Genomic DNA, 24,141 nt, shown 5'->3' with positions numbered 1-24,141 from the left:
ATATATATATATATATATATATATATATATATATATATATATATATATATATATATATATATATATATAGAGCAAAGTTCTCGTAAGTCCATCATATCTTTTGAGTCCATAAGTCCCTCCCATATCCCTTAGATCATGCTTGGTGGATGCTTGAGATTGAAAGTAAGAAACACACTTAACACTAATTAATTCACTTCTCTCTCTAGTTTTAATAATACATTTACTAATTCATTATCATACACAATTAACACCACCATTTATCTTATACTTCAAAGTTTATGAAAATTTTGTTAACACTTTTCCAGTTTCAGTTTTTTTTTTTTTTTTTTTAAGACAAGTTTTCATTTTTAGGATTTTACGAGTGTAATTCTAATTCTAAAAAAAAGTGTAACTTTAATCTACGAAGCGGTTTTGACGGATATTATTTTGAAATTTGTAATTTTAATGAATGTTTACGAGAATTTTGCGTCTTACGAGTTTAACTTCAGTCTTTTTTGACTGATTTTGACGAATAATATTTTAAATTTTTGTAATTTTATCACAACTTATTGTAATTTTAGCATTTTTCGAGTGTTATTTTAACGACAAAAAGTGTTATTTTAGTCAAGGAAAGTGTAATTTCAATCCAATGAGAGTGTTATTTTAGTCCAGGAAAGTATTTTTTTAGTCCAGGCAAATGTAATTTCAGTCCAATGAGAGTGTTATTTTAGTCCAGAAAAGTGTAATTTTAGTCCAGAAAAATATAATTTCAGTCCAGTGAGAATGTAATTTTAGTCCATTGAGAGTGTAACATTAGTCCAATGAGAATATGAGAATATGACCAAGTCCATTGAGAATTTAACATTAGTCCAATAGTAGTAAGTGTAATTCTAGCAGAAAAAGTGTAATTCTAGCAGAAAAAAGTGTTATTTTAACAGAAAAAAGTCTTATTTTAGCGGAAAAAAGTGTAATTTTAACTGAAAAAAGTGTAATTCTAACAGAAAAAGTGTAATTCTAACAACAACGAAAAGTGTAATTTTAGCAGACAAAAGTGTAATTTTAGCCGAAAAAAGATTTATTCAAGCATAAAAAAGTATAATTTTAACAGAAAAAAGTGTAATTTTAATGAAAAAAAAGTGTAATTTTAACAGAAAAAAGGGTAATTCTAACAACAACAAAAAGTGTAATTTTAACAGAAAAAAGTGCAATTATAATGGAGAAAAGTGTAATTTTAACAGAAAAAGGTGTAATTTTAATGGAGAAAAGTGTAATTTTAATATAAGAAAGTATAATTTTAACATAAGAAAGTGTAATTTTAATAGAAAAAAGTGTAATTTTAATAAAGAAAAGTGTAATTCTAGGAGAAAAAAAATGCACATCTAAGATGAAAATCAACATTTTAAATATATCTAAGATTAAAATTTACAAATTATATGAGATGTATTTAATAAATGCAAGACTAAAATAAAAAATTCACAAAATAAAAACAAGATCTAAAATTTTTACTCAAGTAAACAAAATAAATATACCTAATGTCATAATTTTTCGTGTAGACTTGTAGATCTAAGTTTCCAAAATTATATTATTCATAAATTAACCAAAAATTTTAAAAATAACCACCAAATCTGAAGAAAATGAAAAACATAAAAAAGAAATCTGAAATTTTTTTAAAAAAAGAAACGAAATAATTGAAAAAAAAAAACAACAGACCTGAAACATAGACCCAATCACAAAAGTCAAAAACACACAAACATGAAACATACCCTATTTTTAATTAACCTTCGGATCACAAAAAAAAAAAAAAAAAAAAAACAAATGTGGCAGATCTGAGACTCCTATAATCGAATATTTGTTAGATGAGAACAAAAAAAATCGAAAAACAATTACCCCCACCATTACACACCCAATAAATCGAAAAAAAAAAAGTGTTGGTGTTTGAGGCAGATCTGAGAGAAAAGGAATAGGCGATGTCGGAGTTCGATGGCGGGCTGGTTGAGGGAGGTTGTTGTGGTCGGTGGCAGATCTGGGGAGTTGTTGTAGTGGTGGGACAGGTGGTTCCGGTGTGTGGTGATGTCGTGGGGTCCTCGGGTGTGGCGTGGTGGCTGTTGTATTGGTTTGGCGATGTCGGAGTTCGATGGCAGGCGGCGGCAGTGCGGTGGGTGTGATGGTCGGTGGTGGTGTGGGTGGTATTGTTGTCGGGTTGTGGTGGGCCGTGGGATGCGTGTGGGATGGCGGGTTTGGGTGGTGGTCGTCGTGGGTTGTGTGGTTGGTGGCGTTGTGGTGGGTCGTGTGTGTGTGGTGGCTGGGGTGTCGGGGTGCGAGGGTGGGAGGGAGGTTATTTTTTGGGTTTTATGAGAGGTGATTTTTTTTAGGTTTATTTGGGAGGGAGGTTTATTTGAGAGGTGATTTTTTTAGGTTTTTAGATTATAAAATGAGGGGAAAGTGAGGTAGAGAGAGAAAATGAGGTATATATATTAAATTAGTGAGGAATTAGTGATTAATTAGGAATAGTAGAGAGAGAGAGCTAAAACATCTTATTAATCACCATTTTTTTGTTCCAATCTCAGCCACCCATTTTTTTCATCTAATGGTCTATAGGAGGACTTATGGACTCACATCTTCAAGGAGGACTCTCTTGATCTTTACTCTCTCTCTCTCTCTCTCTCTCTCTCTCTCTCTCTCTATATATATATATATATATATATATATATATATATATATATATAGAAATAGGATCATGTGCGAACCTAAAGTTCGGTGCGAACTTACGAACTAAAAATCTACCAGTAGATCAACTAACTCACAAACACTCCGACATTCACTCATTATCTCTCTCCTCCCTATTCCTGCAAACCCCCAGTCCAACACTTAGCCTTCTTATTCCTAATGCTTATCCATCCTCATCGTCATGTCGCCGGAGCTCCGGCATCAAACTCCGGTCCAATTGACGGCGACTCCCTTCCCGGACTCAAACAGCGCCAACTGAAAGTCCCATTTTTATTTATTTTCCATTGTGACCCACCCCCATTTACGGAGCCAGTTGTTGTTTGTCCACTTCGCCGACGATGGTGCATTTCCCGGCCACCTAAACCCGACGAATGTCCAGCCACGACGTCCCTCTACCCATCTTCGATAACGCTCTTCTAATTTTGAAAAGTTGGTAATTTTAATCCTAGATCTACTAAAAATGGCGGTCGGAGAAGTTACCGGTGTAGGCTTTTGTTGCCTGCAACGACGGTAGGTGATATGGTTTAGAGATTAGGTTGGCTACATTTAATTTACCGTCCAGATACATTCGATTACTTGTCCGGATACATTTAAACTGTATAATTATATATGTATCTAGAGTATTGTTTTCATCACTGCCTGTATCATACCCACGGCGGCGAACGGAAGTGGGAGGGATGGTGACGGGGGATATGTTGTCGGAATGTGGGTGAAGGTTGCATTTCTCGAGGTTTTATTTCTTGAGCGTTTATTTGTTGGAATGCTGGTGAATTGTTTTGTCTATATAGGCCTGGTAATAATCGATAGGTTGCAGTTGTAGTTGTGACCTGTGTGGGGATGCTATTGAAACAGCCTTGGACACACTACAGGTCATAGCTAGCAAGCTCGATGACAGTTGGAATGTTGGTGCATCGGCTAATTTGATATGGGAGTTCATGGTTTCTTCTTTTGCTGATTGGTAGTTCTGGGTAATATGAAGACTGAACAAGAATGAGTTATTTAGAGTTTTAGCGCTTAGACAACCTCCTTCCTCGGTAGGGAGAAGGCTTGACATGGAGAAAAAAATAATTGAATGTACTAATGTACAAATAGCTGCTTTGAGAATGAATAGCTGCTGCTTTTATTCATGTTATTGTCGTTATACACAAGGGTGTTAAAGCTAGGAAAGTAGAAATGCTTGGTGAATCCTAGTTTGTATACTAGTTGTAACACATCTTATTTACTTCTTGTTATGAAATTTATAAATTGTTCTCTTATCGAACACGACGCTAATTTCCATCGCTTACTAGATACACTCTATAAGATGTTAGATACACATCTCCGGCACCCCAGATACACTCAGTTACGCTGCTAGATACACTCGGTTAAGTTCCTATATACACTTCTTATGTTGTTAGATACACATCTCTGGCACCCCAGATACACTTCGTTAAGGTGTTAAATACACTCTTTAAATGGCTAGATACATATCTCTAGCACCTAGATACACTCATTCAAGTTACTAGACACATACCTTTAATTGGATAGATACACTTCTTTAAGTTGATAGATACATACCCTTAGCTAGCTAGATACACTTCTTTAAATTATCAGATACATACATTTTGCTAACTAGATATACTTTTTAATTAGCAGATAATATTATACTAGATACATGTATATCTAGTATTTATACCATGTGTATCTGAGGATAGTAGTATGTGTATCTAGAAGTACTAACTTATGTATCCGAAAATATTATACCGTGTAAAAAGTATATACTGTATGTGGTTGTGAACCATTGTGGATGAGGAACAAAATCATATTACTCTGTATATCATATGCTTGTTTCACGGTACAACTAAGCAATGCAATGTAAACAAAGTATGGAACATTTTTGCTTTAAAAAATGAAAAAGGAAGAAGTATGGAGCCTTTTAATTGCTTTTGACATGTACTGTGGGAACTAAAATAGTGAATTATATGCGATATTAGGAAATTCAACGGGAAAATGATAATTGTTTTGTAAATGAATCGATTACGAAATACATATTCATGTCCGTGATGAAATTAGGATGTATCGGCAATGTTTTGCTTCTTTGTTGCACGAGTATTTGTATATCGAGTTTGTGTTGAATAAGTGTAAGTTTAGTTTCGACGGTTTCGAGGCTTGTAAGTTTCTAGATACGTTCTTTTAAATTACTAGATGAATACCTTTAAGGTGCTAGATACACTCCTTTAAGTTACTAGATACATTTCTTTATGATGATAGATACGCTTCTTTAACTTACTAGATACATACCTTTAAGGCGCTAGATACGCTTCTTTAAATTAGTAGATACATTTCTTTAAGTTGATAGATACACTCCTTTAAATTAATGGATACATTTTTTTATGATGCTAGATATGCTTCTTTAACTTAGTAGATACACACCTTTAAGGTGCTAGATACGTTCTATTAAATTACTAGATACATTTCTTTAAATTACTAGATACACTCCTTTAAGTTAATCGATACATTTCTTTAAATTGCTAGATATACATACTAGATACATTTCTTTATGATGCTAGATACGTTTCTTTAACGCACCAGATACACACCTTTAAGGTGCTAGATACGTTCAAGATGTGTAACTGAAGTGAGAAGGCAATTTATTGAGAGGCCAGGTATCATGGTAAGTATTCATCTTCACAAACCTTATTACAATTTCCAAACATATTCGGTGCTAGTTATTGATTATTTTCGTGATTGCAGGATTACAGGGAGAAACCCGATTATGGTCGTTGCGTAGCTATTGTAGCATCAGCCTCGTTGAGGGAAATGATTAAACCTGGTGCTTTGGCCATTATTTCGCCAATAGTATAAGGAGGCTATCATTCTATTCTCCCCCTTTGGCTTTACAGCAGAAGGCTTAGCAATTAGTACGACAAGTTGTCCTAAGAGCATAAAACTACAAGATGATACCAAGTTTTTTTTTTAAAAAAAGCACAGAGAGTACAACGAAAATAGCAGACAGAAACCGAGTCAAGGGAGCCAAATAACTTATGCATGACCAAAAACATAACAGTTGGATTACATCTACATGAAATATTTGAAACAAATATTGGTCACCCGTGGCAGCTAAGTATCCCATAATATAAATGCTTCCATTCTTGCATCTGTGAGAAATTCCCGAATCTTCGTCAAAAACCAAATTGAAGACAGCTCTCCCATTAGATGAATGTTTCCATTCTTGCAATTGTGAGAAATTTCAAAATATTGATAAAAAACTGAGAGTTGCCTGAACAACACAAATCAGAAGCATCACATAAACAAGTCTACTCCAGCTCAGTTATTTCAGAAATGTGTCAAAATTCAGAATTTTATGAAACGAGTATGGTATACTACACATGTCTTACAATATCAAATAGATTAAAATTTCTAAACACAAACACATATATGTTTCACAATTTGCAGCAGACAAGCATATAGAAGAAAAAATCAAATACTTCATATACAAAATGACGAAAGAGGACGGCAATATCCATCCATGCTACAAGAATAGAATGATAGCCTCCTTCATAGAGTTTCAGTGTTTTATCCTTGCTACAAGCTCGATCATATAGAAACTTGTTCACATTTGGATCTGTGACCATATCTGCAGCTCCATGAACGACCAACAATGGAGAACACACCTGAAAATCAACGAACACACAACGTCAGATATATACAAGTGACTGTTAGTCAGATCCGACTTCAAATATTCGCTTCAAGGTCTTGTACGTCACTTGTCATAATGTTGCACGCGGCTACCTTCTGAGCATTTGACTCGATTTCTCTTGTCGCCTTCAAAAGTTCCATTGCAGTCTTTAACAAACATTCATAATTAATCTAATACAGTATTATTTCGACGCCTCATATGAGCTCACGTAATCATGTACAACACTCGACCTTAGTCCTTGGATATTGGTATGACTCATTGACGCTCCACACTTCATTTTAACCGAAAACTAACAGAGTCGGAGTAACACAATAATTAATCATTTAGTTAATCATAATTCATAATTAATCACACAGATGCAATTATTTTCACAAGCGTATATAAATCAATTAAAACCTCAAAATGTAAAATTAAATCGAAACAAAAACAATACTAGCTGGTTTTCCATCAATTTCAACATCGAAGAACACTTTATTCATCACTTCCTTCAAATTTTCCGACGATTTCTTCTTCTTCGCCTAATTAAATTCCAAATACATCATCAAAAAACACACAAATTTTCCACAAAATCTATCGCAATCAACAAATACATACAATTAAAACAATTCAAAAATCCTAAATCAAATTATCTCAATTCTCAACTAAATCGAATAAATCAATAAAACGATTTGATAAACGATGAAACGATCATTATTATGAATCAAATGTACCTGAATTTGAGAGAGGGAACCGAAAATTACGAGACTCCATAGTAGAACAAGAGATAGTGAGCTCAATTTCGCCATTTTTGTTCTCTTTCTTTGCTCTTTGTGTATTGGTTTACAGTTTACTGTCAGCCGTCACAAATAAAATTCGATCGATCAAATCCACCATTAAATCGATCGATCAAATCCTTAATCGAACGATGACAACCGAAGCTTCATCCTTCACAAACCTTTATCACCCTCCCTTTCCACCATTAAATCGATCGGACCGCCTCAACAAAACCACCACTATCTCGATGCGGACGATGATGAGGACTATGCAGGAAGGAAAATAAGAAATGAATTAGAATGGCGCCGACAATGATGCTCACGGAGCTACGCCGGTGATAGCTACATCGGCTCTCTGGCGGTAATGGAAGTGGTGGTTGTGGTGTGCTTGGAGGGAGTTTGGTGTATAAGGAGAGAGATGGAAATTTAATGCATGGTGTGTGGCTAGGATTTAAAAGAACAATGCAATGTAATCTGACGGCCTCTAAAGTAGTTCGTACAGTTCGTATGGAACTTTAGTTCGTATTCGACCCCGACCTATATATATATATATATATATATATATATATATATATATATATATATATATATATATATATATATATATATATATATATATATATATATATATATATATATATATAGGAGAGATCAACTAAGGCCATTAGATATATTAAGTCCATAAGTCCTAATGTGGGCGGTTGGATCAAGCAAATCAATGGCCAAGATTACGCAGTAAAACCCCACTCAACTAATATTTTTGATTTACCTCTCTCCTCTTACCCACTAACCCATGCATGATACACTGTTATATCCATCAGTCCATCATCATTTCCCTCCTCATTTTCTAGACAATTCAAAACAACTTGCGGGTATTTTTCCCTCTATTTCCTTTCATTTCGTCTTCCTTTTCTTTCTTCACATTGATGATAACTCCATTTTCATCACTACCAATTAACTCCATCTCAACAGACACCATTTTCATCACTATAAATTAATTCCAACTTGCCTGCAAACTCGCCTGTCTCCATTTTTTTATAAGGTATTTTTTCCATTCCTTATTTAGTGATTTGTAGTTTGTTTTTTGTTAATTATTGCCTTTGTTAAACTATCATAAAAAGATTTCATTTGATTTTTCAATCTTCAATTATGGGTTTGCTGATGTTGATTTGTTCAATTGTTAATTATGGTTGTGCAGATCAAATTCGAGGTCATTTGATAATTAACAATGGTTTTTGCCAAGAAAAATACCAAGAAATCTTCCAAGAAATCTGAATCAAAGGTAAAAAATCTCGTCTTGTTGGTATAACTCTTATAGAATGATGTATAACTTCAATTAAATATCTGTATAACTCTAATCCCAATTGTTTGTCATCTACAGATGGATGTTGTAGAAAGTATTGACACAGGACTTGATATCCAGGTTAAAAGTTTTGATTTTGATTTATACGTTACTAGATGTATAACTCTGGTTACTAGATGTATAACTTTAGTACTCAATATGTATAACTCTGGTTACTTAATGTAAAACTCTGGTTACTAGATGTATAACTTTAGTATGCAATATGTATGACTCTGGTTACTAGATGTATAACTCTGGGTACTAGATGTATAGCTCTTCTGATTCTGTGACCAACTCCTTTTTCATAATGTCAAACTCTAATTGTTACATGTATAACTATACTTCTAATTAGTTTCCATGCATAGAGTTATACAATATATGCCTACAGTTTTACATTTTATACCTGGATTTATACAATATATAGCTAGAGTTATACAATTTATACTTTGGAGTTATACATTAGATGCCTGGAGTTATACCTAGAGTTATACCTGGAGTTATTCCTGGAGTTATACATTATACTGTATATGCTTACAGTTATACATTTTATGGCCAGAGTTATACATTCTATGGCTAGAGTTATACATTATATGGCCAGAGTTATACTTTCTATTGCTAGAGTTATACATTATATGACTTTAGTTTTCAGAATGTCTAACTTTTGTTATTATATGTATAACTGTATTGTTATTCTGTATAGCTAACTTTCCTGATTATCTCTTCTTTTGAATGGTTAAAAGTACCAAGTACTGACAAGGGTGCTTATTCCAAGGTTAAAAGTTTGACTTTTGTTATAACTGCAGTCATTTGTTGTATAACTCTGATTACATGTTGAATAACTTCTGCTGTCATAATGTATAACTGGAGTTATACAATATTTGCCTAGAGTTGTACATTTTATTCCTGGAGTTATACAATATATGCCTAGAGTTATACAATATATAACTTTAGTTTCAGATTGTCTCACTTTTGTTATTATATGTATAACCGTCTGTTATTCTGTATAACTCTCCTGATTATCTCTTCTTTTGTTTGTCGACTCTGATTATATGTATATGTATAACTGTCTTTAAATCTGAATCCCTATTTGTTTGTCGCCTCTGGATCGATGATGTACCAACTATTGAGAAGGGACCTGATTCCCAGGTTCAAAGTTTGACCTTTTTATAACTGTTGTCATTTGTTGTATAACTCTGATTACATTTTGAATAACTTTTGATATCAGAATGTATAACTCTTGATATTTTTTAATTAACTCTATTATCAGAATGTATAACTTTACTTATATTTTGTATAACTCGACTATCTATTGTATAACTTTAATTCACAAGATATGTATTTCTTTGCTCCAAATATCTCTAATTGCAACTACAAAGATGTCTAATTTTGTGTGTTGTCCTTGCTTTTCCCAAGATGGTTGAGGCCAAGCCAAGGGTTAAGAGGGTGCATGAAATCACGGTTTCGTGTCGACCTCAAAGACTTGTCTCTCTCATTGAAAAGCGGAATGAGGATCGTGTGTCCGCTTGTTAAGAAAATTGGGTTTGGTGGCCTTTTGGAGCTTAAGATTAGCAACTTCCCACTTGCACACGTGCGTCTATTCTTGGAGTCCTTCTCTCGATGGGTCATATGTGTTCGGGGCTTCTCGGAAGAAGGAGTTTATGATCGATAAGCATGACGTGCATGATCGTTTCTTGATACCTTTTGGACCCAACCGTCTCCGTTGGTACCTCTGTTCGCAAGAAGGGGTCCAACGATCCCGAAAATAAGGAGTCAAGGACAAATGGCGGCAAGCTTATGGGGTGGGCAAAGCAAATAGTTCAATAAGTTTAGGGAAAGTTCACAAGCAACTTATGGAGTACGAGGAGGCGGACGATCATTTTTGCCGGCTATTTGTTTTGTTCTCTATGTCTTCATTCCTCGCACCCACCCCAAACAACAGGATAGATTTGAAGCTATTAAGGGCTGTAGAGGATCCTAAAGCCATTCCCCATTTTGACTGGTGCTCTTATATATTGGAAATGATGGTGAAAGCGGGGACAAACTGTAAGAAGGGGGTTACGATGTTGGGTGGTCAGTATCCCCTTCCTCATGATAAGCTATTTTCAAATGATATGATTACAAGGGTAGGCCGTGCCTCCACGATCTACCTTTGATTAAGCATTGGGATGAATCTTCGCTTGTAGATAGGGTAAAATTTGAGGTGGATCAAGGGGGATTGGGCACTTTAACTTTGTCTAAGACCAGGTATCCGAGGTGCCTTCAAGATCCCTCTTATAGAAGGAGTTTGGACAAGATCGCCTTAGCGACCGGGTGAACCCAAACTATTGTTGCTATCAGGCCCCCCACCCCTCTCTCTCCGCTCAAATTCGAGAAGAAGTTCATTCAGATCGAACTACCAAGCAGTGTCGAGGATGACCAGAATTGAAAGCTAGGGTCATCGATGTAAGTTCAAACTATTATATTTTTTGCAGATTGATTTTGTTTCAAATTTGAACGTACCCATCTATTATAATATAACTAACTTACTCGTACTTCTTCAATGCAAATGGACTCACGAGCTCTATCTAGTGATGCAAAGGAACGCTATTGTGTTCTATTCATGGTACGCAGATGCAACCGCAAGGATCAAAGTCAGTAACTAGTGATCCGACGGGCCTAAATCCTAGTCGGCCTCTCAAGAATTCTCTCGAGGGTGAAAAGATTCAAAAGTACGTCGTTTGAAGCCGAACAGTTGCGAAAGGTCAAGGTTTCTGTTGGTAACGCTCCTGCATTTGGAGAGGTAGTTAGGGAGTCCCCCAAAAAATATGACGGAATCGATTCATCTACGCGTCAAATAAGTGAAGTTCTGTCTAGTCTCGCCAATGATGGGGGTGGCAGGGGTGGTAACCCTCATGCTGAGCCGCGTGGAGAGTCGGACAAGGTCGACGCGCCAACGAAATCAGTTGCAGTTTCATGGCCAAAGATTATGGAGGAAGTGGGAGGTGATACAATAGTTTCTAATCCGTTGTCAGATGCTAGCCCAGGGTTAGAGGATCAAGGTGTGTGCACCCCCGTCCAAACTGTCAGAGAGCTGTTGTTGGAGGCGAATTACACCGTGGAGGAAATTGAGCAAGCTTACGGCCAGTCAGAGGACGCTGAAACTCGGCTCGGGGCAGGTGATGAGGTGTATGAGCACGTACACGGGGAGGGATTGAAAGAAAATGTTGAAAATGTTGAAAGATTGTCAGACATTGACCATGAAAGATTATCAGACATTGTAGACCAAGCTGACGGGCCGTCAGAGGATGCTGAAACTCTGCCTGGGGTAGGTGATGAGGTGCATGAGCAAGTTCATGGGGAGGGTGTGAAAGAAAATGTTGTAAGATTGTCAGACAATCAACCGTCAGATAAGGAGATGGAAAAATCTACGGTCCCATCATTGCCAATGGAGACACAAGAATTGATGGAGTGTATGTTTTCTACTGCTGAAATGAAGGAAGCTTTATGTGGACTTCCAGCGTACGGGAGTGGTCCTGATGGCGAGGTAAGTTTGTTAATTTTCGCTAAATACTTTTTATACATTCGTTGTTTTTGTTAAATTGGTCGTGTATAACTCTAAGTTGATAAAGTATAACTTTGTTGGAACTTATGATGAGGCCTTGTAACTGTAGTGCCACTGCAACGGTCGTTTGGTACAACTCTTAACCAGTATATGACTACGATTATACAAAGATATATGACTAGAGTTATACAATATATGCTTTGGAGTTATACATTAGATGACTGGAGTTATACCTAGAGTTATACCTGGAGTTATTCCTGGAGTTATACATTATAGTGTATATGCTTACAGTTATACATTTTATGGCCAGAGTTATACATTCTATGCTTACAGTTATACATTTTATGGCCAAAGTTATACGTCTGGTACAACTCTTAACCATATGTGTATAACTCTTACTCAAATATGTATAACTCGACAAAGATATTTTTAACACTTCACACGTGTATAACTCTTGCCCTTCTATGTATAATCGTAATTCATTGGAGTCCGTAACTCGTGACCCAATTGTCTCACTTTTAGAGTTATACCTGTAATATTTTTGATACAAAAGCATGGTGTTTAATTTTATTATTTTTCATTCAGGCCACTGTTCAAAATGATGTAATTGAGAATGTTGAACAACATTCTAACAATGGGGGTGTAAACGTAGATGTTGTCAAGGGTGCGGAGATCACCCCGGGGAATCCTTCAACGAAATGGAGTGAAAATCAAATCCCTCTAACTTTCATGAGCACGGCAGATGTGAATGAGGCATTTGCCGGGGTTGAGGAGCGAACGATTGGTGCTGCCAAAGAAGGTTTGGTAGTTGAAATCGCCGGTGCTAGGGTTGAGCCGGTTGCACCACTCCCACCCCCTATTTATGTGCCGCGATGTGACATGATCCACCATCCTTTCTTAGTGCATTCAACTGCCCCCCTTCCGTGTATGGACATTGTACCTGAGAACCTAGGTTGTTCTCAGGATTGCGGGGCACCCGAACCTGACCAGCACGTATGCTCAGAGTTGTTGCGATTTAACAAGGAACGTTTCAGGACGGTGTTCGGGGTGAGGAAGGATGTAATGGATTATGTCTTTGATCAATTCCACGTCCATAATAAAGAGTAAGTAGAAGATAAGTTTTACCTATATTTCAATACGACATCAAACAGGCCATGAATCTTTTCCCTTCTTTGCGTGTCTCATTTTTGCTAATCCTTTGTAGGGAACAATTGGTCACATATCCATCCAAATCTGCGTAACGCGTATTGATCTCCGGATGTTGATGCCCGGGTCTCGGTTATGGCCAATGTCATCGATCTTTGGTATGTACTACTCAATCGCCTTACGCATGCGAACACCGCACTTTTCAAGTTCGCGCTGTTTCTTTGGCCTAGGTCACGCTGTAAGTGTGCTCGAACTCCAAGTTATTTTGTGACAAATCAGTACGTAACTTGTGATACAAGCTGCCAACCCCGTCTATCATTTTTATAGGACCTAGCAATTGCAATTTGGCAAGGCGGGAAGAAAAACTTGGTTGTTGATAATTACAAGGCTTTTGTGCCTCGTGGGACATGTGGCAAGAGTCGTGTTCTAGTCCATTCCAACTGGACTCCGATATGGTGAGCTCAGATATCAATATAGAGACATTTACATACTGGAATTATACATTATTTGCCTAGAGTTTTACAGTATATGCTTAGAGTTGTACAATATATGCTTTGGAGTTATACATTCTAGGCCTGGAGTTATACGTAGAGTAATACCTGGAGTTATACACTACACTATATATGCGTACAGTTATAGATTTTATGGCTAGAGTTATACATTCTATGGCAAGAGTTATACATTATATAACTTTAGCTTTCAGAATTACTAGAGTCATACGTTCTAGGGCTGAAGTTATACATTATTTGTCTAGAGTTATACAGTATATGCTTAGAGTTTTGATGAGTGGCTAACTTCACTCCATAACTCTAGGCATATAATGTATAACTTTAACCATAGAATGTATAACTCATCGCACATAAAGTACAACTGTAAGCATATACGATATAATGTATAACTCCAGGCATCTTCTTCGCACATAATGTACAACTGCAAGAATATACTGTATAACTCTAGAAATTGAATGTACAACTCTAGACATATAATGTATAACTCTAACCATAGAATGTATAATTCCAACTACGCACAATATGTATGCCTCTAATCTGCTAATTATGTTTTATAAGTCTTAGATTTTTGGTGCATGTTTGTAGGTTTTCATCCCGGTAAGCACTGGCGATGAATATCATTACTCTTGCATTTGCCTAAATTTCCTCTCTGAGCAGATCGAGTACCTTGATAATCGTTCTTACGAGGACGATCTTCTGAATTTACCATACGGAGGGATTGCGCGTATTACTGTAAGTCTTATAAAACTGGTAACTAGATTAATTACCAGCTCCATTTTTTTTGTTAATTGGTCTTCCCCTTTTAAACGCCTTGCCTAACTTCCGCCAGGCTGATGCAATGGGAAAGTATATGGCCTACAAAGGGCTCGACAAAGGCAAGAAAGTTGAAGGGTTTCCTTTTGTCAACATTAAATTCAACTGGCAGGGATCAGGATATACTGTCAATGACTGTGGTCTTTACGTCATGGTTCATATGTTCTTTGTCCGTGGAGAGCCATTCGACTGTACCATAGGGACAAAGGAAAGCAATGACCTCATGCGAGCGGAAATTGCTGCAACCCTTGTCCTCGGTGACATTAACTTGGACAGGGAAGTCATGTTATCCAGGGTAACAGCTTTTAAGGAGCTTAAAGACCGTGAAATGGAGGAGGTGCGTGATAAACGAGAGGCTAGCCAACACAAGTGGAAGGAAGAGAGGTGTTGGAATCGCCGAATAGAACAGCTTCGCTAAACGACCTTGCTCTAAAGTCGTTCAACCTATCGACTCCACCTTCCAAAGTAGCCCTGGGCCGGACGCCGTCTAGTCGGGCCCTCTCAACAGTTAATAGCCGCTCCGGGGTAAGGGCGATGGCCTTGGTTGCACCACATATTGCGGGGAACCGGCACGCCGACCTTACAGTGGTCGCCAAGATGTTGAAGTTGAACAAGGCATTAATTAGGGATATCCCGGTGTATCGCAAACAAGTGGCTGATTACGTTTTCCTTGATGACTACAAATTTCCAAATGAGTAAGCTGTCTAAAATCCTTTTGTTTTATCATATTAAGTTTTATCAATATAGAGACATTTCCATACTGGAATTCTACATTATTTTGCGTAGAGTTTTACAGTATATGCTCAGAGTTGTACAATATATACTTTGGAGTTATACATTAGAGGCTTGGAGTTATACCTAGAGTAATACATGGAGTTATATGTTTCATCACTGAAGTTATATATATCGTTAATGGAGTTACACATTCCTAAACTGAAGTTATATGTTTCATCAGTGAAGTTATGCAGTCATTTTAATAGCAGTTACCTTCCCATTTAGTATACGTTATAGCCTAATTAACACCTGCTGTCTGAACTACAGTGAACCACTTGTGAGTTATGGCCGGCACGGAACAATTAATAGGTTGCAAATGTTGTCTATGCTTCCTGAGACGCCAATGGATGAAAAAGTGATTGAGTGTTGGTCCATGTTGCTTAATCGATTGGAGGCAGAGGATTGCGCGATTTTTCGTTCGTCTTTCTTCGGCATCTGTCATATGGTATGGTCCTAATCAATCCTTTAATATGCTATAAAAGTTTCACATACCCTCTTTAAAACTTTCACAGTGGAAAATAAGTCTAAAGTTATACATACCCTCCATGGAGTTAAACATTTTGTTTTGAGAAGTTATTAACAACCAGTATGAACTTAGACATTCTTCATTATGCTATAAGAGTTCTTTGTGCAACTCCAATGCACAACCCCTATAACTCCTCTGGTATCCTCACACATATACTTCTACTTGAACAGGAAACAATCTTGAGCCTTGTACGAAACCCTGTCCAACAAACACCGGACACCGAAAGGTTGTACAATATGTGGGACGTCTTCCGAATCGACTGTGGCAAAGATTTCAGCTTGAAGGCTGATTTAATCTTCGTACCCATTAAGATTGAAGCCCATTATGCATGTGCGTGTATCAACTTTAATTCTAGGACGATTGATCTTCTGGACAATAAGTACTATTCAAGTCCGGGCCAATCGGAGATATGCAAAGCGTGTCAAGTTATTGTAAGTGGAATTAAATTGTAATTATGTTCAACTAAAAAGTGTTGTCACCGCTTTTACAATTTCACTTTTTGACGTTCTTGTCTGTGCCAGGCGAGCCTCATGAGCGACTACCTGGAGTCTAGGGACGACGAGAAGAACAGAGGGAAAGACATACCGGCATTCCAGTTCCGTCAGATCCAGTTTGCCTGGCATAAGCAAACGATCAACGACACCGAGTCTGGCTTGTTCGCCATGATGCACATGTTAATGTACGAGGGTGATAGTTTTGTTCACGTTGATCTCGAGAGGAAGGTGAACCGTTGATATTTGGTGATCCAGTTGGCAGCGACGCTTGTCCTAGCTGACATGAACATCATCGGGGAAGGATTTCTGTCCAAGGTCAACGGTTTCATTGGCGAGAAATTACAGATCCTGAAGCAAGTAGAAGCCGGGAAAAGCGGCGCGGAGAGAGCGAGATAAAAAACCTGCGAAAAAATAGAATATATTTCCTTTGATTCTGTATTCTCTTTCTTTGCAACTCTAGTATGTTGTCAAGAAACTCCTTAACAACTTAGACAACTTTTTGGAATAGATTGTTACTATATCATCTTGCTCAGTCATAATTAAAATCCAAGTTTTACAGATAAGTATTAGAGTTATACACTCTGTGAAGTAAAGTTATACAAATTATGTACAGGAGTTATACAACACATGACTGCAGTTATGAAAAAAAGACAAAATTTATTAGACAGCTAAGAGTTATACAAAAAATATCAAGAGTTATACAAACTGTGTACAAGAGTTATACAACATATGACTGCAGTTCTGTAAAAGGCAAATTTTATTAGACAGTTATGAGTTTTACAAAAAATAACAAGAGTTATACAAATTGTGTACAAGAGTTATACACTCTGTGAAGTACAGTTATCCATATATGGGTAAGAGTTTTACTTAAAGCCACTGAAATTGTGTAAAAGAGTTATACAACATTAGCTTGAAATTTCACACACCATATTACTGAAGTTATACAATCTGGAAGGTGCAATCCCCCTTCAAAATAGACAAAAGCTAGCTATTAAATACCCCTTCTGTCTCACCAGATTTTTTACCTTTTAAAGAAAAAAAGATTGTAAATAATTTGTTGAGACGGAGGTATTTTTCTACTGCCTACTACTACAGCATGTTAAGTTTCCCTATTCTTCTTCTTCGTCGTCGTCTTCTTCTTCTTCTTCTTCTTCTTCTTCTTCTTCTTCTTCTTCTTCTTCTTCTTCTTCTTCTTCTTCTTCTTCTTCCTCTTCTACTCCTTCAGATGCTGGTGAAAACGGTGGATGCTCAGAGAATGGGTTAGGGCAGTTCCGTTTATTGTAGTGTGCCATTTGTTTACAGTTATTACACAAGCGTTATGGCTTACAAGCCAAGGCAATGGCTTTCGCCTTAGCGGACACCATTATTTTACCGCTTCCTTTATTTTTCGATTGTTTTGGTGGAAGTATTGTTACCTCGTCACTGGCGGGGCAACCAAGGATTTGTTCGAATTCCTGCTGCTTAGTTAAATCTTTCTTGTACGGTAAAAGTTTCTCCTTGAACTCTCTAATTAAGGAGGTTAAGTTCACAACTTCAGTCACACTCGTGCAACGAAGTAAACCAATGGTTGCATGAACTTCTAACCACAACTTCACCATCGCAACTTCTTTTCCATCAGCGCTACTATTAGAATCCGTTTGTTCACCATCACATTCTGATAATCTGAATTGCAATGCATCTTTTCTCCATCTTGTAGAAAGGTAATCATCTGGAATTGTCTTCTTCCCGTTAGCCGACAAAATCCATACTATATGTCGGCACAGATATCCCATCCTTTCAAACATCATACAACAAGCAACGTGTAGCCGATTGTACCTGTAATAAAGTTAAATTATGCCGTTAGTAGTCTTATACATATAATAATAAGAGTTAAACATTATCAACGTAGAGTTATACATATGGCAACAAGAGTTATACATTCTGAAAACTAAAGTTATTCAAACTCTAATCAGAGTTATACTACAAATAGTCATAGCTCGGTGAAAAATTGAATAAATTCTAATGTTATTTTGAAAGTAGAGTTATACATATGGCAACAAGAGTTATACATTCTGAAAGCTAAAGTTATTTTCAAAATGTAATCAGAGTTATACTACAAATGACAACAGTTCAGTGAAAAATTGAATAACTTCTAATGTTATTCAGAAAGTAGAGTTATACATATGGCAACAAGAGTTATACATTCTGCAAGTAGAGTTATGCATATAATAAGAAGAGTTATACATTCGAGAAAACTTAAGTTATTCAAAATGTTGTCGATTTATACAACAGATAACTGCAGATTCGAGGAACAATTGTATAACTTCTATGTTCTGGACAATGTAACTTTGGCATCAGATCTAGCAACTTCAAATCAACTACCACATAAAGTTTATGCCAAAATGTTGTTACCTGGGTTGTACTCTACGTTGAAACTTTTTTGTCTGATTGAATCCTTTACGACAGTCACTTCAACTCCATCGACTTCAGCATAGCCCCCGGTCTTACATGTATCGATTGTGCAAATGACCTCTACTTGGAATTCCTTGAAAAAATCACGGGTATAAACATTTGATGCATATTCCTCTATGGGTAAATGCGTCCCCGTTGCCGGTGTTGAGTGTCGGTTTTCATGGTCAAGTCTCTTCTGCGTATGCCGTTGATGGTCCATAGCGCTTTCAAAACGCATCCAAAACTCCACTAACGTACCTGACTTCTGCTCGAACTTCTTAAAAAAACTATTACTGCTCTCTGATCTCTGGGTTGTCCTCATTACACCACCCATGTTCAAGTCCCTGCAATGTGTCATCACCCATTGGCTCCTTTTATCGTACGCTTCTGTAAACCACTCTTCGTTCACAAGACCATGCGCTTCCATTATTTCTGACCACCTACAGTCAAAGGCGTCTGCTTATAGGTTGTCGTCCCATATAATGTTGTTCAATTTCTCAAGGAATTCCTTATAATCCTCCCTTGTCACCTCGAACTTCGATGGCACCTTGTTCATTATATGCCACATGCAAAATCGGTGGCGTGCAGTCTTGAAGGCAAGGGGTACGGCCTTAATAATGCCCGCATCCTGATCTGTGATAATGTACTTGGGTTCCTTTCCACCCATAGCATTCAAAAACTTGTTGAAAACCCACTAGAAGGATTCATGGTCTTCATGGGCAATCAATGCCCCACAGAATTTCACTGACCGCTTATAGTGATCTATGCCAGTGAATGGCGTGAAAATCATATCTTTCTTGTTTGTTGAGTATGTTGGGTCGTACGACACTACATCTCCAAAAATGGAGTAGTTCCTTCTAGCGGTTCTGTCAGCCCATATTGCCCTTCGAAGGCTGTTATCCTTGTCAACTTCATAATCAAAATAAAACCCCTGCCTATTTTGTGCCATATTCTTGAACCGGTCAATGAACAATTGACCGTCCCGTTTATGGACTAAGCACTTCACATCTCGGTGGAAGTTCTTAAAATCAGTTAAGGATGCACCAATGTTCTCGAACCCGTTTACGAACTCCTTACACATGTTGTACGTCCTAGTTGCTCCTATCCTCAACTGTAGTGGACAATAAATCCTGATCAGTGCTGATTAATAACCAAGAATTCCTCAACTATAACTCTTTCAGCTTTTCTTATAACTTCATGAAACATATGCATAACTCCATTGATTGATTGTGCAACTTCTTATTATTTATAACTCTTAGGTTTACATAACTCTATCATCTCGGTGTATAACTTTAGAAGTTTCCCATTCAATTAGTGGAGGTTTGATTAATAGTAAACTAACCCTTGAGTTGTACATTATAAAGTACTTGTGAAAATCTTATATGTTCCGCGACATCTTTTGAAACTGACGATCCTCACTCGATACAAGCTCGTGATTATGCCCCATGTGGAATCGGTCAATTACTAGTACTCCATTCTTCATAAATAGCCTGACATGTGCTTTACACCCTACCCTCTTGACTGTATATTTCCTCTGGTTCGCAGTTCTTTTTCCCCATTGCATTTCTTCTTCCCTGATCCCGATCTCATTTTTTTTAATTACTGCCTCTCCTTTTGGGACATATGTGAATCCTTCTCTGTTGCAAACCAGCAACTTTGACTTGATTTCACCGTCGCGCCATTTTTTCGTCGAGTACTTCCGAACATCAAACCCAGACGCCAATGCATAAACTTTATAGAATGTCACTGCCTCGTCGATCTCAAAAAATTGTTGCCCTACACAAGGTGTAAACTCCGCTGCCAAATGCTTACAATACTCGAGTTTCACGCCTTTACGACCATCTCGAGCGAATCAAACATCCATGAAATGATTAAGAAATACATAACTCTACGCATATATCTTTGTATAACTCTATGCACAGACTGTATAACTCTGGGCACAGACTGTATAAATTTGGGTATATAATGTATAACTCTTACCATATCATGTATAACTATAGTCACACTCTGTATAACTCTAGTACTTCGATGTATAACTCTAGGTAGATACTGTATAACTCTAGTCATACAATGTATAACTCTATGCACAGACTGTATAACTCTAGACACAGTTTGTATAACTCTAGTCATACAATGTATAACTCTAGTCACAGTCTGTATAACTCTAGTCATGCATTGTATAACTCTAGTCACAGTCTGTATAACTCTAGTCATATAATGACGTATAACACTAGGGACAGACTGTATAACTCTAGTCATACAATGTATAACTCTATACACAGTTTGTATAACTCTAGTCTTACAATGTATAACTCTAGTCACAGTCTGTATAACTATAGTCATACAATGTATAACTCTAGTCATACAATGTATAACTCTAGTGACAGTTTGTATAACTCTTAGCATATAATGTATAACTCTAGTCATACAATGTATAACTCTTAGCATATAATGTATAACTCTAGACACAGTCTGTATATGCTAAGAGTTATACATTATTTGACTAGAGTTATACATTGTAGACTGTATTACTTTAGTTTCAGAATGTATAACTCTAGTTATACTATGTATGACCCTTACCCATGTATGGATGACTATACTTCACAGAGTGTATAACTCTTGTACACAATTTGTATAACTCTTGTTATTTTTTTGTTAAACTCATAACTGTCTAATAAATTTTGCCTTTTTCATAACTGTAGTCATGTGTTGTATAACTCTTGTACACAATTTGTATAACTATTGATATTGTTTGTATAACTCATAGCTGCCTACTAACTTTTGCCTCTTTTCATAACTGCAGTCATGTGGTGTTTAACTCCTGTACAAAATTTGTATAACTCTGGTCAGACAATGTATAACTCTAGTCATATAATGTATAACTCTAGGCACATACTGTATGACTCTAGGCATATAATGTGCAACCCTCCACATCCTATAACTTCACTTAATGAATGTATAACTTAAGCAATTACATGAGCAACTATATCAAAATTGGTTGTTTAGTAAGAGTTTTTACGCAAAAATTCCGGTTAGAATTACTCTGTTACCTGAAGCTGCAGCAAATTGTCAAAGAGTTTTACAAAAAACCAGTGGAGTTATAACACGATGAATATAAGCACTGCATGAGTACACTGTATTATTGAAGTTATACATATACGTGTCACAGTTTTACATAAACCCACTAAAGTTTGCCATCATTTTTTACCATGAACAAAAAGAAAAAATAAATCTAATGAACAATGATGAACACAAATGAAATAACTACAAGCTACAATAATGAACATCAATCCAAAATTACATATAGCGAACATCAAGTATTCTTGAACATCAAGCTACAATAATAACGTAGACACAAATACGAAAGCAAACAACTCACCATCGACGGCAACTTCAATCTGCATATGATCCATTTCACAAACAATCACCGTCATTTTGATCGTCTTTCTCTGATGAACAATGACAATATTTTGAATCTTCAACAAAGCGAATGAATGTTAACGGATGAACAATGAAGTACTTTATCTAATAACAATTTATTTATCTAATGATCAAAGAAGTAGTTTTACAGTTGGGATGAAATTTCTCTTCCTTTTTTGATGATTTATACTGGCTTTTACAGGATTTAGGTGAATTTGTATGGTGATTTTTATGGGTTTTGCTTGTATGAGAGGTTTTGAATGGTGAATGAAGAGGGAAAGCATGCAAACTGATATATTTGTGTTTGTTTAATCCTTTTGTACGTGGGATTTGTACCAAAAATAGGACAGAAAACAGTGGCAGTGGACCCTCTTTCATACAACAACCATTTCCTTTTTTTTTTGCTCTAAAAAACGCCCCCCTCTCTCCTTATCCCATCCCTTTAATCCCTTCATCCAAGGGTTCTTATAAGGACTTAGGGCCTTATATGGTATCAAGGCCTTATAAGAACCATTCTCTCTCTCTCTCTCTCTCTCTCTCTCTCTCTCTCTCTCTATATATATATATATAGAGAGAGAGAGAGAGAGAGAGAGAGAGAGAGAGAGAGGAATATGATCATATGAGTATACCTCATATATTTGAGGATCGAGGATTAATTCAGACCTGTAAGATTTAAAAGATCCAACGGCTTGAGATTGACATGCATCATTAAGGGCGAGATAGTAATTTTGTTTGCTTATATAATCCACCCACACAAGTTTCACCTTCATTTTTTATTGATTCACTTCTCTCTCTAACTTCTCTCCAACAAAAAACTCTCTGATTTCCCTCAAACACTTGCGTGACACACTCACTATTCGTCTCCGTTTTCTCTTCTTCGTCTCATTCCATTTTCCATATACAAAATTTATTATTGTCTTGCGATTGCAATTTCAGGTTTGTTTCAGTTTACTTCCTCTTTTGATTTTGTTAACAATTGATTGTTTAGGATGATAATCTTTTGTCATAACTATTCTTGGTGCAATTTTATTGTTCATTCTCAATTTTATATCAATTCATCGTGATTTTCATGCTTTAACTATTGTCTACCTTAAATCTAGGTTTAATTTGGTTCTCATGTGATTTATGGGTGCATCACTTATAAATCTAGGGTTAATTCGAATCTGTTTCGAATTTGTTATAACTTTAGCATCTTTTGCCTGATTTATGTTCAATTGCCCATGTTTCTATGATTTCTTCGGTTTCGATTCACATTTTCAATTAAAATATTTCATATTGTCCAGTTGTTATTTGATTGTAGTTTTTCTTCAATCAGTTCTTATCTCTATTTTCCCTAAATTATGTGCGCACTCTTGAACGTTTTTGTCTTTTTGTTGTCCTCTTCATCTCCTCCAACTTTCAATCAGCAACTTTATTATTTCCTGTTTGCAATCTCATGTTTGTTTTCTATTTCTTTTTTCATTTTTAATTTGTGCTTCACCTCTGCTTTGTAAAAAATCATAATTTACAGCAATTTTTAATTTCTTAAATTGTTATTGTTGTTAACGCATTTTCCCTTTATAGCTGATCATCGTTATTTCGTGAATATAGAGTCAAGATCTAGTGAGTCCATCTATAGATTTGAGTCCGTGAGTCTAGTCAAAGTATCACAAGTTATACAAAACAATATCACGAGGAATACTACATAATATCATGAAAATTAAGCACAAAAAAAAAGGCTGAAAGTGTTTTATGTGACCTATTCATCGCTCGACGCCGACCACCTACCCTGGTATTAGTATTTTATCATTGTTAAGATAATTGAAAAAAAGGTATAAAATGCACATAACCACTTAGATGTCAAATGTTATCAATAATTGAAAAAATGTTTGAAACAAATAGAGTACACGAGTATTATTTTTGTAGTAGCATTATACAAATAATAGTAGAACTACATCTAAAATCTCCTAGCTACCTAACTAAGCTTTATATGTACAACGGAAACATATGATTCAAGTTGAAAAGGTGTA

General features: G+C 36.4%; 1 protein-coding gene and 1 long non-coding RNA gene across 5 annotated transcripts; one reads left to right on the top strand and one right to left on the bottom strand.

Annotated features, from left to right (window-relative positions):
* Window positions 1-5,308: 5,308 nt before the first annotated feature.
* LOC141642699 (uncharacterized) lies at window positions 5,309-7,526 on the top strand. The gene is made up of 2 exons (XR_012543392.1): window positions 5,309-5,359; window positions 5,440-7,526. It is a non-coding gene; the product is annotated as an uncharacterized LOC141642699 (long non-coding RNA).
* Window positions 5,701-7,612, bottom strand: LOC141642698 (caffeoylshikimate esterase-like). 4 transcript variants are annotated; one of them, XM_074451572.1, is made up of 4 exons: window positions 7,096-7,178; window positions 6,478-6,510; window positions 6,174-6,359; window positions 5,701-5,965 (listed from the first exon to the last, which is right to left on the bottom strand). In XM_074451572.1, the coding sequence occupies exons 1-4, from the start codon at window positions 7,168-7,170 to the stop codon at window positions 5,936-5,938; spliced, it is 324 nt and encodes a 107-aa protein (XP_074307673.1). In that variant the 5' UTR covers window positions 7,171-7,178; the 3' UTR covers window positions 5,701-5,935. The 4 variants fall into 4 exon arrangements, 3 of the variants coding, with proteins under 3 accessions (XP_074307673.1, XP_074307674.1, XP_074307672.1); XM_074451573.1 differs by lacking the exon at window positions 6,478-6,510 and having other exon boundaries at window positions 7,096-7,612; XM_074451571.1 differs by having other exon boundaries at window positions 5,701-6,359.
* Between the last annotated feature and the right edge of the window lie 16,529 nt (window positions 7,613-24,141).

The sequence above is a fragment of the Silene latifolia genome, chromosome 2 (assembly GCF_048544455.1).
Source record: "Silene latifolia isolate original U9 population chromosome 2, ASM4854445v1, whole genome shotgun sequence".
Classification (NCBI taxonomy): domain Eukaryota; kingdom Viridiplantae; phylum Streptophyta; class Magnoliopsida; order Caryophyllales; family Caryophyllaceae; genus Silene; species Silene latifolia.
Note: the sequence above shows the minus strand (reverse complement) of the source record. Positions and strands in the feature narration are given on the sequence as shown.